The 16,010-nt window shown below is 62.1% G+C and overlaps 3 protein-coding genes and 1 long non-coding RNA gene across 4 annotated transcripts; 2 read left to right on the top strand and 2 right to left on the bottom strand.

Annotated features, from left to right (window-relative positions):
• Positions 1–248: 248 nt before the first annotated feature.
• On the bottom strand, positions 249–2,889 carry LOC140708754 (netrin-3-like). Its single transcript, XM_073005544.1, is given in 6 exon segments — positions 249–598; positions 830–904; positions 1,022–1,072; positions 1,207–1,356; positions 1,451–1,639; positions 1,711–2,889. Coding segments are annotated over 6 exon segments (1,743 nt in total). The 5' UTR covers positions 2,639–2,889.
• Positions 2,890–3,712: 823 nt separating this feature from the next.
• On the top strand, positions 3,713–3,983 carry LOC140708753 (large ribosomal subunit protein eL39-like). Its single transcript, XM_073005543.1, has one exon. It carries the CDS (start codon positions 3,713–3,715, stop codon positions 3,866–3,868), a length of 156 nt encoding a protein of 51 aa, XP_072861644.1. The 3' UTR covers positions 3,869–3,983.
• A 6,218-nt stretch (positions 3,984–10,201) lies between these two features.
• Positions 10,202–14,962, bottom strand: LOC103226761 (tubulin epsilon and delta complex 2). The gene is given in 10 exon segments (XM_073004771.1): positions 10,202–10,643; positions 10,910–11,100; positions 12,389–12,490; positions 12,595–12,706; positions 12,881–12,971; positions 13,319–13,372; positions 13,881–14,289; positions 14,412–14,482; positions 14,726–14,824; positions 14,937–14,962. Coding segments are annotated over 10 exon segments (1,299 nt in total). The 3' UTR covers positions 10,202–10,499.
• LOC140708615 (uncharacterized) lies at positions 14,791–15,945 on the top strand. The gene is made up of 3 exons (XR_012088767.1): positions 14,791–15,142; positions 15,241–15,363; positions 15,779–15,945. It is a non-coding gene; the product is annotated as an uncharacterized lncRNA (long non-coding RNA).
• The last annotated feature ends 65 nt before the right edge of the window (positions 15,946–16,010 follow it).

The following is a 16,010-nucleotide window of genomic DNA, read 5'->3' as shown; positions in this document are numbered from 1 at the left end:
GGGGCAGGAGACCATAGGGTCCTCTGGGTGTGCCATATCACCCGCCTCTGTGCGGGGCGGGCTGTCGCTGCGCCGGTCACATCCCCCCGGGGCCAGACGGGAGGTACAGAGGGAGCTGCCGGCGGGGACGGGGCGGCGGCCTAGGTGGCGACACGCGCGACTTGAGCAAGGACTCCTGGCAGGCGAAGGCACCGGGTGAACGTGCGCCTGGATGTGGGAGCGGCGCCCGCCCCGCCCAGCCCGCGGGCTCAGGCGGCGCTGCAGCGCCCTCGCCGCTCACGCCGCTGCAGCCTCCGCAGGCGCCGCGTCCACGCGTCCCTCCAGGGAAGCACGAGGCTTCCGCGGGCGGCGCTGAGCCCCGGTCCCCGGCCCCCCGCGCCCCCAGCCGCGGCTCCAGGCCCGCCACCCAGCAGGAGGTAGCGGCGGCCAGGGAGTAGGCGCGGGCAGCCGCAGGCCGCATCCCCGGCGGGCACCCACAGCGCGCTGCTCCCGCGCCGAGCGCGCTCCTCTCCGCTCCGGAACACCGCAAGCACGGCCACCGGGAAGCGCGTCCACGCGCCGCGCGCCTCACCGCGCGCGCCCACGGCCACCTGCACCGCTGCGGGGAGAGCGAGAGGGGGTGCGGTCAGGAGGGGGCGGCCTGCCCGGGGTAGAGGGAGGCATGGGGAGGACACCCGGAGGACAGTGGGGGCTGAAGCAGCGGGGCCGCCCCCCGTGGGGGACCTGAGGGATGAGGATGGATGGGCCTTGGGGCCCAGCAAGGGTCAAGGCGTTCCAAGAGGAAGCTGGCAGAGGAGGGAAGGTCCGCGGGAGGCCTGAGGGCACCTACCATAGTCCTTCCTGCAGAACTACTTTAGGCTGATGCGGTAGTTGCCACGGGCAGGTTTGCAGTGCGAGTCACAGTCTGGGTAGAGGGTGGGAGGCTGACAGACTCCCATCCCCCCCTTTCCCCACCGTCTCCTCCCAGAGCCCCTTCACCCAAAGTCATGCCCGTCTGGGGCCCTGTCCTGTGTCCACTCACCCTGGGGCTGCACAGGGCTGCTGTCCTCAGTGGGTCCAGGGATAGGGGTCTCTGCAGAGAGGGAGGGAGAATGGCCTGCGATGGAGGGGACAGAGAGATCTGCAGGGCTCAGGGAAAACACGGGACAACAGCAGGGAGCTTGGGTGGCTTTGGCTTGGTGGCTGAGGCAGGGCAGGGTCACTCACTAACACAGGGCGCCACTGGGGAGCGGCTCTGCTGGAAGCCAGGTGCGCAGCGGTTGCAGGTGAGGCCAATGACGCCATCCTTGCAGGGACATTGGCCTGTGGTCTGGTTGCAGGTCTTGCCAGCAGCACCAACGGGGTGACAGTCGCAGGCTGAGGAGAGGTGGGAAGGGCCTAGTCAGAAGTCTGTCTGGGGATCTGGGAAGCCAGAGGATGAGGGCCCGCAGGTGGCTGGTAGTGGGCTCACCCCTACAAGCCCGACGGTCACTCAGGGCACGGCCAGGGTCTCGATAGAAGCCCTCCCGGCAGTAGTGGCAGTGGCAGCCAGCGGTGTTGTGTCGGCAGTTGAGACAGACACCCCCACTGTGGCGGCCGGACAGTCGGTACAGCTCCATGTTGAAGCGGCAGCGGCGGGCATGGCCATTGTAGGAGCAAGCTGCAGGGAGAGATGGGTCAGGGGCAGACTGGTTGGGTCCAAGGTCCCCAGGCCACCCTCCAAGGCCTCACCGAGGCAGGCGTGGGATTCCCGGGCAGTGGCCCGCTGCCATGGCCTGTCGCAGTAGAAGGGCTTGCAGTGGCCGCAGTCAGGGCCCTCGGTGCCATGCCGACAGTCGCAGATCAGGTGGCCCTGTGTGTCCAGCAGGCACCGTGAGGCGTGTCCATTGCACTTGCAGCGCCCGCCCACCTGGAGGTCAGTGGCTGTGTAGGAGTAAGGGACAATGGCCTCCATGTCCCTGGGGTCACCTGCCGCGCTAGACCTTGTGAGCACTACACGGATGTCGGTGGCGGTCACCCAGTCTTGGAGCACTGGGCTGCTGTCCAGGTCCAGGCCTGGGGGGCTGCTGTCCTGCACGCTGAAGGCCAGAGGGCCGCTGCCATCAGGCTGGGCCTGGGGTGCAGGGAAGCACAGGGCCTCAGGCCCTGGGCCAGCTGGGCCATCGGCAGGGGCAGGCAGACGGCCATAGTCCAGGTCACAGTGGGAGGAGAAGAAGCCCAGCGGGGCCCAGCTGCGGCCATGGTCCTGTGACTTGAGCAGGGCTATGGAGGGTGGGGGAGCTGAGCAGAAGCGCAGGCTCACGAAGACCAGCTCGAAAGCCTTGCCCAGGGGCACCGTGAGAGTCACGTTGAGGGGTGCCCGAGGCAGCCACTCTGAGCGCCGGCACAGAGGGCTGGCCGTGCTCCCTGGGGAAGTCAGGAGGGCGGGGGGGTGTGCCCGTCGCGGGTCAGAGGCGTCGCAGGCCCGAGTGGCCGGCCGCCCGCACGTGCTGGACGCCAGCACCTCACGGCCCAGGGCGGCGTTCACCAGGCCCGGCACGCAGCCCCGGGGCGCGCCCCCCTCATCGTGGCAAGGGTCGGCGGGGGCCGGCGGCCCAGCGCTCAGGGCGGCGAAGAGCGTGCCTGCCGTCAGCAGCAGCCCCCAGGGCCAGCCAGGCATGGCCGGAGCCGCTGCGGGTCAGCCAGCGGCCGGGCCCCAAGACGCTGCCCTCGGGGAGAAGAAGCCCCCTCCGCGGCTCTGCCCACTAGGCCCCGCAATGCCGAGGAACAGGGCCCCCGGGCCGCCCCGGCTCCCGGTGCCTCAGTCCGCGGAGGCCCCACCCGCCGCTCGCACTCACCCACCGAGGGCCGGGCGGAGCAGGTCTCCCGGCCTCCCGGGAAGGACCGTGGGCGGGCGGGGCCTGCGGTGCACGGGCAGCCGCCTCCTCCCGGCTGCAGCGAGGGCGGACGAGCTGTGCCAGGAGGGGGTGGGGGGCGCAGCAGGCGCAAGCCAGGGCCCAGCCGGGGGCGGGGCTGCTCGGGTCGGGAAGGAGGGAGGGGAGGGGAGGGGGCCTCATCGGCAGAGCTGGAATCAGAAGCAGATTCAGAAGCGGGCTGGGCCAGCGGGGAAGGGGGCTGGGAGGCCTGGGAGCCAGGGGAGGGGCCGGGGAGCCAGGAATGCGCTGGCGGGAGGGGTCTGGAGGGGGGCAGCTCAGCCTTCGCAGCCCGTGGAGGACCACCCAGCAGGGTCCTGGGCCCACAGCCAGGCCTTTACTGCTCCTGGGGCTGTGCCACGTGCTGGACGGGGGTCTGGGCCACCTCCTCCCTGAAGCCCATCAGGCAGGCAAGACCCGGGTCTGACAGCAGAAGGCCTGGATGCTCCCTGGGTAGGGAAGCCAAGTAACCACCAGTTGAAGGGTCATCCCCAAAGCAGCATCTACTGGAGTAGAAAGAATCCAGGATTGGGTCAGGTCTAATTTTGAATCCAAACTGCTCCATTTCTGGCTGCATAGCTTGGGGTCCTTTTTCGTCATCCGCCAGACGCCTCTTACTCAGGAGGCTCTCTGAAGCTGTGGGATTTGATGAACCCGAAGTAGTATCAGGCCCAAGTCTGGAGCTGCACAGACTGGAGTGTCTCCTGTCTGTGTTGAGGAAGGGGGGCACCCCTGTGGGCCTGAGCTGGGCTAAGACATGAGGCCACCCTCTCTTTTCTTTTCTCCACCATCCTGATGTGTTCTTGCCTCCGCTTCTCACCATGTCTTCTCACAAGACTTTCAGGATTAAGCGGTTCCTGGCCAGGAAACAAAAGCAAAATCGTCCCATTCCCCAGTGGATTCGGATGAAAACTGGAAATAAAATCAGGTACAACTCCAAAAGGAGACACTGGAGAAGAACCAAGCTGGGTCTGTAAGGAATTGCACATGAGATGGCACACATATTTGTGCTGTCTGAAGGTCACGATCACATTACCATATCAAACTGAAAATGTCACCACTATCTGGAGAGTTCGACGTGTTTTTCTCTCTGAATCTATTATGAAGGCATTGGTTGACTGAGTTCAGTAATAAATATGTGAGGCCTTTCATTTCAAAAAAAAAAAAGACATGAGGCCAGCATCCCCTGCACCAGGCCAGACTCTGATCCCAAAGCTCCCTGGGTCTGCAAGTTTCTAGTTGCATCTCTGCCATGGGCCCAGCTGGCAGGGAGGACGTGGAAGCTGGAGGGTGGGATGGGGTGGCTCCTTGGGGTTCAGGGACTTGGTTAGCTGTTGAGGACCTCTCTGCAGGGGCAGGGAGTAGGGTTTAATCATGGGAAGGGGCTGGTGGCAACCTGGAGCCCACTGCCCCACGTCGCAGCACGTTTGGGCAGGGAAACTGAGGCAGAAGCCCAGCTGGGTGGCCTGGGGACTAGCTGGGGATGGGGCAGCTGTGCCTGGGAGTGACACCACCAAAGAGGGTCCAGGGACAGCTCTGGTCAGAGAAACCTCCTCCCCTCCTACTTTTAGGTCCTTGACAGAGGAGGCCAAGTCTCCCAGGGCGGGGCAGGGAACAAGTTCCACGCAGGGGCATCATCGAGGCCTGAATGTCCCGTTTCAGATGGGAGGCCAGGCCTGCAGCTGGTGGAGGGGGCTTCGTGGGTGCTACCCTGGACACAGCCAGAGATGAGCAAGGACCAAGAGGAAGAGGATAGAGAGGCAAAAGCATCACACTGTTTGGGAGAGGAGGGACAGGAGGACACAGAAGCCTCCCAGGAGAAACTGAAGGACCAGAGGAGGGAGCAGGAGGGCCTGACCATGGAGGGGAGGAACGGGAAGACAGAGTGACAGGGCACCTGGCTTGGCTCCTGGAGCAACTGACACTGGCTGGTGGGCACCTTCTCCTGGCCACACATCTGTGTGTGACAGCCACAGATGCACAGGGATGGGGGCATGGGAGGACTGAGCAGAGAGGGCTAGGGGGCTTTCTCTCTACCACAGGGCCCCTGCCCCTCAGCTCCCTGATAAAGAGAATAGGAATTGTGTCCTTGACAAGGTGAGGGACCTGAATCTGACAGGGCTCACGCTGTCCTCTGTGGGTCAAACTTAGAACCTGAAACTCCCAACCACCCTCTTCAAGGTCCTTCTGGCTCCCAACCCCCACCTCCCGCCACCCCACCCTAAGGGTGGGAGGAACCCTGGGGGAGTATGGGGGCTGAGATCATCATTCTGGGACAGTAGAGAGAAAAGCCCAGGCCTGACAGAGGGGTCCCACTGGCCAGAGACAAGCCTCTGGGGAAACCCAGGCTGTCTCTGGACATCAGGGCCACTGCCAGAGCAGGGCCACTGCCAGACTGGCCGCCAGCCAGGCTGCAGGAGGGACAGTGGCCAGCATCCTCTTCCACTCTCATCAGAGGGGCCAGCTTTGTCTCCAGCTCAGCTTCCCTGTGAGCCAGGACTGGGGTCTGCAGAACGTCTGGTGGCTTCTGGGGTGAGGGAAAGTAGGTGCCTGGGGCTCAGCCCTGGTGCAATTGTTCATCTGGGTCAGCAGAGGTCTTGGGAGGCCCTGTAGGCCCAGAGGGCCATTGTATCTCCAGCTCCCCAGGCAGGAGGCCGCTGGCCACAGAGCCTCTCCCCAGGAACAGACCTCTGCACATGCTACTCTGCCCCCACCCCCAGCCCTCACAGATGGTGTTTGGAAGTTAGGGAGGGCCTCCCCACAGCCCCCAAGCGGGACTTATTGCTCTCCAGGGACCCAGCCACCTGTCCCAGCCTCTGGCTGGGGCCTCTCCCACCTCCCACCTCTCCACTGGTCCTGACCCCTCCTGGCACCTTCTGTAACAAAGAAGCTCCGCCTCCCCTCCCCCCACCTGCAACTCAGGCTGCAGTGCTTGGCCTCCCCCACCCCACCCCACCCCTGCCCCTAGAGCGGCAGCTCCAGCTTTGGGACACAGGCTGGGGTGAGGGCATAGAAGGGCTGGACAGTCCCAGGCAGCAGGGAGCTGAGAGTCTTTCCTGTAAGATGCCCATTGAGCCAATAATTCCCCGCCCAGCCCAGAACCTGCTGTTTCCCCGCAGACGCCTGCAAGCCACCACTTATTCACCTATTGCACATTTATTGAGCGCCTATTATGCCTCGGGGGGTTTCCAACCGAGCCCCGAAGGCAGACAGCCCAAGAGCGGACACAGCGCTGGCTCCCAGCGGCGAGTGGTGTGGCCGAACCCGCGTCGCGGTGCCCTGCACCCAGCACCCTCGCGCCAGGTCGATCTCCGAGCCGCGCAGACCGCTGCCCAGCCAGGCCGCTCTGCGGTCGCGCCAGCTCTGCGCGCCAAGTCAAAAGCTGAAATGCGACGTTGGACGGAGGAGGGAGGAGAGGGAAAGCAGAGAGGGAGGGAGGGAAACGGCCGGTGGCCTCCTCTGCCCAAAGGGTTCCAGAAGAAACGATGTGGGGATGGGGTATGGGAGGCGGCCTCTGCGACCGCGCTTGGCACTGCGCCCGCCCGGCTGGGGAGAGGTCGGAGGGAGGGGCGACCGGCTCGCGGTGACCTCGATGGGAGGGAGCCTTGCCCGCGGCTCAGGGCGCCCCCGGCTCCCTGCGCCCGGCCCTTCGCCTCCGCCGAGCGCGCCAGCACAGGAAGGCGGCGGTCAGGAGCCCCAGGCCCGCACTGAGCGCGGCCAGCGACGAGCCCTGGGCCAGGTCCAGGCGGGGTCCCCGCAGCGAGAAGGTGATGGCCGTGGCGGCTGCACCAGCCAGCACGGCCACGGCACCGAACGGCAGAATGCAGCGCGGCCACGAGCCCCCCGCGCCGCCGGTGGCCAAAAGCAGGGCGCGCAGGACCCCGGGGGGCTCCGGGTGCACCAGACCCGGCCCGGGTGGCGAGGCGGGCGCCGCGGGCGGAGGCTCGGGCGCGCTCATGCCGCCAACCCGGTGGCCGCGCTCGGTGGGTGGTGTGGACGCCCGCGCAGTCCCAATGGCGTTCCGGGATCGCCACGTCAGAGCCCATTGGCTCCAGAGGTGGTGACGCCAGCTGGGAGCCCGGGGAGTCAGCAGCTGCCTCTGGGTTTTGGCGGGGAATCGGGGTGGGCGGGTGTCAGTCGGAGGAGGAGACCTGTCTTTCCTGCCCTGGACCCCTGTGTTGGGGCCTCCCCAGGACCCCCACAAAGCTATCTAGGCCGCCTCCCTGCTCCAGGAAACCACTGTTCTCTGGATTGGCCGCGGGATTGGTGGATCATTGAGTCAGTGCACGTCTGGCTCCCATCAGGGCCTGACCAGGGTAGAGGGGGACAGCACCCCTGTCCTCCTGAGGCAAACATCCAGTAGGCATGGGGGATGAGCCAAGTCAGCCAGTGAAATAACGCTGGGCAGAGACCACCTGCTCTGGAAAGCCACACGGGTGTACAGTCTGGGTGCGCTTGGGGCTTCAAGTAAGTCAGCGGCTCCTGCAGATAGAGGCACCTGGGCATAAACCTGGAGGCAGCAATGGGGTGGCTGGGAGGGGCGAGGCTGGCTGATCTGCACAAGGGGTGTGACCCTGGGGCTGCTGCCAGGCTGCAGGGGCAGGGAGTGGAGCTGCTCTGTCCCTGGAGGTGTCCCCTCAATGCAATGAGGATCATGGTTTTTGGTTTCCTGCCTTGGTCTCTCTCATCTGGTCCCCAGCAGCCGTCAACTCGGGACTCTGGGTCTGAGCATGTTTCTGGCCTGCGGGACTGTCAGGCCCTTTACAAGCAGGACCTACCTGCGATGCTTCATCTGGTTCTCAGTAGACCCAGCTTTCTCCAAGTGCCACCCACCTTCTGTCCTGCTGCCCTGTCCAGGGGGGCACCTTGGGGAAGAGGCTGGTAATCTTCCCTGTCACAGGTACCTGCCCACAGCTGGGCTTGGTGGAGCTCCCGCGCTGTCCACACAGAGCACTTGGCCCCAGCTCCCAAAATGTTTGGGATGCCTCGGGCCCTCAGTGCAGGTTCATTTAAAGAACACAATGAGCACTGAACATGGCCAGCACCAGGGCCTTTGCGGCCAGCAGTTTTTTTGTTTGTTTGTTTGTTTGTTTGTTTTTGAGGCAGAGTCTCGCTCTGTCACCCAGGCTGGAGCATAGTGGCACAATCTTGGTTCACTGCAACCTCTGCCTCCGAGGTTCAAGTGATTCTCCTGCCTCAGCCTCCTGAGTAGCTGGGACTGCAGGCACCCGCCACCATGCCCAGCTAATTTTTTTGTTTGTTTTGAGATGGAGTCCCACTCTGTCACCCAGGCTGGAGTATAGTGGCACCATCTTGGCTCACTGCAACCTCTGTCTCCTGGGTTCAAGCGATTCTCCTGCCTCAGCCTCCCAGGTAGCTGGGACCACAGGTACATGCTACCACACCCGGCCAATTGTTTGTATTTTTAGTAGAGACGGGGTTTCACCATGTTAGCCAGGATGGTCTCGATCTCCTGACCTTGTGACCCGTCCACCTCGGCCTCCCAAAGTGCTGGGATTACAGGTATGAGCCACCACACCTGTCCTCTAGTTTTTATATTTTGAATGGAGACAGGGTTTCAACATGTTAGCCAGGCTAGTCATGAACTCCTGACCTCAGGTGATCCACCTGCCTCATCCTACCAAAGTGCTGGGATTGCAGGTATGAGCCACCACGCCCGGCCTGTGGCCAGCACTTGAGATGCAACAAGTAATCTCTGCCGGCCCCTGAGGTCATCACCACCATCACCCAGCATGACAGTGGGGACAAACCTGGACAACTGGGGCTGAGTCCTTGAGAATCCTGCCCAGTCCCAGGGCCAAAACCAAGTCATTTTACAAACCCACCTCTGTGGTTGCAGAGGGCCCAACCCTGACCCCTGCTCTTTCCTGCCTTCATGGCGAAGGGAAGGAGGCTCAGAGGTGAGAGTGGAGTGCTAAAGGGTGAAGAGGTAAAAGGCCATTCCTGGTGGAGGCCATGTGAACCGGTGACCCCACAACCGCCCCAGCGACAGCGCCAGGAGGGGGAGCTGGGTGTGGGTACCAGGAGACAGTGGGAAGCAGAGCTGGGTGGCTGTGGCAGAGACAGTGACCGGCCTGTTCTCCAATATGGCCTTGTGGTTTTCGTGTCCTCCAATGAATGAGTATAGCCTACAGCCTACAGAGGGTGGGGCTTTCAGCAGTGCTGGGCCCACCTTGAGTGGCCTTGTCCCGTCCTTTATACAGAAGGGATATCGAGACAGGGTCTCACTCTGTCGTCCAGGCTGGAGCACAGTGGCACAATCATGACTCAGCAGGCTCAAAGTCCTAGGCTCGGCCGGGTGCGGTGGCTCACGCCTGTAATCCCAGCAATTTGGGAGGCCGAGGCGGGCAGATCACGATGTCAGGAGTTCAAGACCAGCCTGGTCAAGATGGCGAAACCCCATCTCTATTAAAAAACTACAAACATTAGCCAGGCGTCATGGCACGCACCTGTAATCCCAGGTACTTGGGAAGCTGAGGCAGAATAATTGCTTGAACCCAGACGGCAGAGGTTGTAGTGAGCTGAGATTGCGCCACTGCACTCCAGGCTGGGTGACAGAGAGAAAAAAAAAAAAGTCCTAGGTTCAAGCGATCCTCCCACCTTAGCCTCCCAAGTAGTTGGGATTGCAGGCAGACATGCCATGCCCGGCTCATTTTAAAATTTTGTGTAGAGATGGGGTCTCACTATTGTTCAAACTGGTCTCAAACTTCTGGCCTCAAGCAATCCTCCCACTTCAGCCTCCCCAAGTGCTGGGATTACAGGCGTGAGCCACCACATCCAGCCCATTTATAATCTTGATAAATACACTTGATATATTCCTTTTCAGCATGACATGTATCAACCAGTGATGTAACTTGATAAACAAAATCATAAAGAAACAAGGGCCCAAGTCCCACCTTGGCATGATTTAAATACATATGCTTTCAGCCAGGCACAGTGGCTCACACCTGTAATCCCAGCACGTTGGGAGGGCGAGGTGGATCACCTGAGGTCAAAAGTTTGAGATCAGCCTGGCCAACAAGGTGAAACCCCATCTTTACTAAACACACACACACACACACACACACACACACACAAAAGCCAGGCGTGGTGGCTGGAGCCTGTAATTCCAGCTACTTGGGAGGCTGAGGCAGGAAAATCACCTGAACCTGGGAAGCAGAGGTTGCAGTGAGCCAGGATCATGCCACTGCACTCTAGCCTGGGTGACAGAGTGAGACTGTCTCGACAAAAATAAGTACAAATGCTTTCCAAAGTGGCTTTAATACCACACAAGCAGCTCTTTGGTTTACACTGAGAGAAAACAGAGGGAGCCAGGAAAGGCTCCCTGCTGGCCTCTGCAGTCCAGGAGCCTTGGGAAGGCTGAAAGTCAGCCCTGACCAGCAGGCTTAGTTGTCCTGAGAAGAGCCACTGAGGACACCTGGTCCAGTTCACCAGGTCTCCCAGGGAAGCACAGGCATCTCTGGGTCCCCAAGCACAGTGCCAGAGAAGACACCCCCAATCCCCATCTGAACAGGGCTGAGGGGATGCTCCCTGGCAGGCCAGTGCCCAGGTGGTCCTGAGGCCTGGTGGATGCAGCATGGGAAAGGCTCAGTCCACAGGTTCATCTCGCAGGATAGTGAGGACACGTGCGCCTCCCTCGCAGAGCAGGCTGTGCGCAGCCCGGCACAGGGTCAGCCAGGACGGCCCCTCTGGCTGTGCAGCACTTACCAGGGGGAGTTCAGCCATCAGGACCTGGGGGCAGGGCAGGGCCAAGGTCTCAGCGGCACCTAGGCTGGGGGCAATCCTGGGACAGGCTTCGAGGCCGCCATGCTTCAGCCCCTCCCTCCTGCCATCCCTAGCTCAGTCTGGCCCATGCACTTCCTAACCCACACACACAGACTCCAGGCTTGCCCCCATTCTCCTGGGTTCTGGGGGGTGGAGCAGTCAAGCCCCTACCCTCAGGTCCTCCACAAGGCTGCAGACCTCTGTTGCACCCCCATCTCCTCTTCCAGAAGCACCTTTTCCAAGTGGATCTGCTGGTCCAGCACGGCCACTCACAGCTTGAGGGCCGCCAGGGTCTGCAGCTCCTGGGTACTGGAGTAGACAAGCAGCTGGGGGCTCCATGTAGGCTCCGCTCCACCCCCACAGGACGGCAAGGCTCTGGGGGACCTCCCCACAGGACACGGTAATGGTGGCTGTTCCGCCACCGCTGTGTGCACAGGAGAATGTGGCCTTTGGGGTGGCAACCAAAGCCGCGGCCCCACTTTTCCTGTTTGCCTGGCTCTCCCAGGCATCTGCACCACTTGCCCTGCCTTTAGGGGAAAGGTGAGCTTTTAGGACAGTCCCGTGCAAGATGGTGTGTCTTGAGCTTGGACTTGTTGGCAGGGAGTCCTCTGTGGGGTGGCCCTCTGCCTGCCTAATTTCTTTACTGTGTTTATGCACAACTTTTGTGAGACTGGCTTTCCTTTTGACAAATGGTGTATTTTCACTCTTATAACGTCAAGCAATTAGAAAATACAAAGGAGGAAACAAGTTCTATAAATAACCACCTTCCGGGAGGTGATTTTCATGAGCTACTTTCTTTTTTTTTTTTTTTTTGAGATGGAGTCTCACTCTGTCACCCACGCTGGAGTGCAGTGGCGCAATCTCAGCTCACTGCAACCTCTGCCTCCCGGGTTCAAGCAATTCTTGTGCTTGTCTCCCAAGTAGCTGGGATTACAGGCGTGCACCATCATACCCAGCTAATTTTTGTATTTTTACTAGAGATGGGCTTTCACCATTTTGGCCAGGCTGGTCTTGAACTCCTGACCTCAAATGATCCGCCTGCCTTGGCCTCCCAAAGTGCTGGGTTACAGGCGTGAGCCACCATGCCCGGCCTCACACACTACTTTTTCTTTTTGTTTTTGAGACGGGGTCTCACTCTGTCACCCAGGCTGGAGTGCAGTGGCGCAATCTCGGCTTACTGCAAGCTCCTCCTCCCGGGTTCACACCATTCTCCTGCCTCAGTCTCCCAAGTAGCTGGGACTACAGGTGCCCGCCACCACGCCTGGCTAATTTTTTGTATTTTTAGTAGAGACAAGGTTTCACCGTGTTAGCCAGGATGGTCTTGATCTCCTGACCTTGTGATCCGCCTGCCTTGGCCTCCCAAAGTGCTGGGATTACAGGTGTGAGCCACAGTGCCCGGCCCTCACACGCCACTTTTTCAACAACTGGGTGAATAAGCAACAGCTCAGAGCAGTGAGGTTGTGTGTGTCGGGAGCAGCGAGGTAGGGGAGCTGCCCTGAGGAGGAGAGGAGGGCTGACTGCTCCCATAGGACAACTGGTGAGGACCCAGCACACTGGGGAGTGGCGTCGGGCGGCGGGGGAGGGGGGGTCACCAACTTGCATCTGGTCCCTGGGCTGCTCACCTTTCTCTGAGGTGCAGACAAGGCTAGCTAAAACACCCTGTCCCTGGCCCAGACCTCAGTGCAGGTGGCAGGGTGGGGGCGGAGTCTCACCTGCACGCAGTTCCTGCAGCCTCTGCAGACACTGGCCCACCATGGCCTGCAGGCCCTCCAGCGTGAGCAGGCAGCGGTACTCCTGCATCCAGTCCATGGGGGCTGCAGAAGAGTCAGGGAGGGCAGGTGGGGTCCATGGCTGGCTGGAAACCCTCCCTGCACTAGCCCTCCATGCTCCTCCCGAGACAGACCCAGGACCCACTGACCTGCCGAGAGTTCCTCCCTCACACGCAGTCTCAGCAGCGAACAGGCCTTCTGCAGGCGCCTCACCTCCGCCTCCACTTCCGCAGCACTGAGCCTGGGCTGGGACCTGCCTGACTGGATATGGGTCAGGAAAACTTCCCTGTAGCCAAGCCCCTCTGCTCCCACCAAGGACAGGGCCTAGAGAGTGGCCCTGGCCATCCCACACCAGCCCCTCCTGGGGCTGCTCCACAAACCTGCCAGGTTCAGAGCCAGAGGCCCCCCAGGCTCCCACAAGCCCAGCAAGGATACAGTTGTCTGTACGTTCTGGAGGAACTGGGTTTTGGCGGCAGCGGCATCCATGGAATCACTGGTCTGCATGGAACTCAGCTGGACCCACAGGCTGGGGTGCACACGTGGGGCGCCCCAGGAACCATAGAGGGACACGGTTATTCCAGCTGGTGAGCTCGGCCTTGGGAGGTAGGCAAGGGCCAGGGTGGGGACCCCAGGCTGGGCATCTGGCTCTGCTGAATGCCCGGAGGGGTCTCCAGAGGCCTCAGGGAACCAAGAGGACACTGACCAGAACAAGGGGACAGAGCTGACAGGCTGGCAGACTTTTAACGTCGACAGTGACCCCACTCGGCAAAGAGGGCAAAGAGACCCACTGGAAAGTATCTCGAACCTGTACCCGAGCTGGTGATGCCTGCAGGTTCTCCCCTGCCCCTGTCCAGCCAAAGACCTCAGCCTCACCTCGAGTTCTGGGAAGCCGCTTTCCTGAACGCCGCAGGCAGCCGCAGCAGGTGCCTGTTGGAGAAGCCGGTGTTCAGAGGGGCATCGCCTTGCTCTGGGGTCTACAACTCCCATTTCCTGCTCAGAGCCCAATCAGGGATGAGGCTTCTTGCCCCTTTCCCACACCCGACCCCACCAAGGATGAGCCCCCTTGGATAGGGCTTCCAGAGCGGCCATGGGAGAAGCATGGTCCAGTGCTGTCCCAGTAGAGAGAAGAGGGGGCCCTGTGAGCAGAGCCCACACCGTCCAGAGCCCATCTGCAGCTTCTGGCCTGGGCAAATAAGGGGACAGCCACAGAGGAGAGGGCAGGACAGGCTCTAGCACTTCCCTGTCCTGATGGTGCCGACCTGGACACCACCACACAGCTGCTTCATTCTGCCAGCTTCTGAGCACGAGCCTCAGGGGTGCACCCCAGGGCTCAATGCCCTGCCCTCCCTGTCACCCCAAATCCCAGGCTCCTTGCTAGCCAGGGTCTGAGGAGGCAGAGACAGAAGTACCTCCAGTGAGGGTCTGGGAAACCTACCCCTTCTCCTTGAGTGTGAAGGCTTCTGGGGCCTGAGGAGCAGCCAATGAGGCCATATGCTGGTTCCTGAGGCCCGCTCCAGATCTGGGGGCTCGGGCTCCTATCCCAGCACGGGTCCTATCCCGCACTGACGGCAGCCGGCGCTCAGGGCGGCCCTTGGCAGGCACTGTGGTCTGGCGGAGGCCCTTGGTGGGTCTCGTGTCTGAAGCATGGCCACCAACTTGGCCGGGGGACTGGGGTGGGGTGGAGGCTGTCGTGCCAGGAGAGGTGACAATGGACCTAGATTTCAGGCTGGGGGCCTTGTTTCTTTCTCCAGCCTTAGTGATGCCTCTTCGAACCCCAACAGCCTTCTCCAGTGCCCGGGTCAGAAACTCCAACTCTTTGAGGTCTTGTGGACTGGGTGTGCATGCTGTGAAAGCCAAGAATTACGCAGGGATCTCTCCCCACTGTCCCCCAGGAGGGTCCCGCACAACTGCGCTCCAGAAGACAGACCAGAACAGCACCTGGATTAGGTGGGTGGTGGAGGTTTACCTGGAAGGGGGTCCTCTTCATTAGTTTCTGGCTCTGGAGGTGGCTCCCAAGCCCAGGTCCCGGTTGGTTCCCTACAAAGACATGGGCAGCCGTCGCACGGCCAGGAGGCAGGGCCCAGCTCAAACAGACACAAGGGGGCCGCCGGGCCCCACGGCAGGCCCCCAGCTCAGAGCTTGCAGGGTAAGGGGGGTGGCACTGACAACCTATAGCTCCGAAGTGGGCGGCTGCGCCCGGTCTCCCAGCCACGGGACCTCGGGGCAGGACTCTTGAGGGTCCGAGGGAGGTCTGGCCAGGGGGTCCCGGGGTCCGCGTACCAGGCCTGCAGCAGCCGACGGCAGACGCGCAGGCTCTGCTCCAGTTGCAGCTGTCGCTGTGCGCAGGCGTCCAGGGCGCCCTGCAGCTCGTCCACCAGCCTGGGGGAGGCACCGGCGGCTCATCACCTCGGCCAGCGTCGGGCCTCGGGCCCCGCGCCTGACTGCCAGCCCGCCCGCGTCCTTCCGCCCCCTCCCGCCGCGCAGGCCTCACCGGCGCGAGCAGTCCGCGGGCAGCATGAAGGCGGCAGCGTCTCCTTGCAATTTGCCGCCTGTGAAGAGCCACGCCCCTTCCGGGCGGGAAGACCGCCCCTTCCCGGCCGGACTGCCCAATCCTGGACCGGGGCCCCGGCCCGCCCCCGAAGCTTTCTCTCCCTCATTGCGCGCGAGCCTCAAGCCCCACCCACTCCTGCCCCCTAGGTTTCCGAGGCCGCCAGGGAGGGGACTGCGGGCGACGCCGGGATTTTGGTTTGGGTAACTGGGTAGATGGGGGCGCCATTGTCGCGCTTCTCTTGTAGGGCGCCTGTGAAGGTTATACGAGAGGCTCCATCTGTCCTTATTGAAAGTGCTCTAACGCAGGGACCAGCCGTCCTGCTGACGCCCGGGCCACCGAGCACAGGGAAAGCACGGGGTTGCTGGAGGTGAGGATGCCGCCGGTCAGGAGCGGGGATGAGGGAGGAGAAACTGTTCACTTTTGGACATGTGACGTGATAGCACTGGGCAGAGGGGAGGAAGCTCAGACCTTGGAGCAGTGGGCCCGGCGAGGTGGCCCTTGGTGGGGCAGGGGACGGGTAGGGACAGGTGACGGGGCCCAGGCAATGGCCAGGGAGGTGGAGGAGCAGTAGGACAGTGTCACAGAAGCAACAGGAAGCTGTCGCGGGAGGGAGTGGGTCACAGGCCAAGCGCTGCTGAGGTCTCGGCGGTGTACACAGCACCGGGTGTTGGGGGGGGGGGTCAGCGGACAGGGCCTTCAGTGATGCAGGGGACACCTGGGGGAGGAAGTGAGGAGGGCAGCAGGGCCCCATGTAGTTGATGTTAACAAGAATAAACAATTAGGGCCAAGAACTCCCAGGCGGTAGCTGGAGGAAAGACAGACGCGGGGGTGCTGTTTAAAGATGGGACAGGTGAGTCCATTCCATAGTCGTTAATGGGAAGGTGTCATCACAGAAGGGAAGGAGGGCACAAAGGGAGTTGTCAGGGAGGTTGGGACCCAGGCAGCTCTGGCCCAGCGCTCAGGGTGGGCCCCTCCATCAGCGGTGGGGGAGGGTGAGGGTGGCCCTGCCTCCCT

This window comes from Chlorocebus sabaeus, chromosome 16 (assembly GCF_047675955.1).
Source record: "Chlorocebus sabaeus isolate Y175 chromosome 16, mChlSab1.0.hap1, whole genome shotgun sequence".
Lineage (NCBI taxonomy): Eukaryota > Metazoa > Chordata > Mammalia > Primates > Cercopithecidae > Chlorocebus > Chlorocebus sabaeus.
Note: the sequence above shows the minus strand (reverse complement) of the source record. Positions and strands in the feature narration are given on the sequence as shown.

Bases quoted from the DNA above. Each gene is read 5' to 3' on its own strand.
- LOC140708753 (XM_073005543.1), top strand. From the start codon at position 3,713: ATGTCTTCTCACAAGACTTTCAGGATTAAGCGGTTCCTGGCCAGGAAA.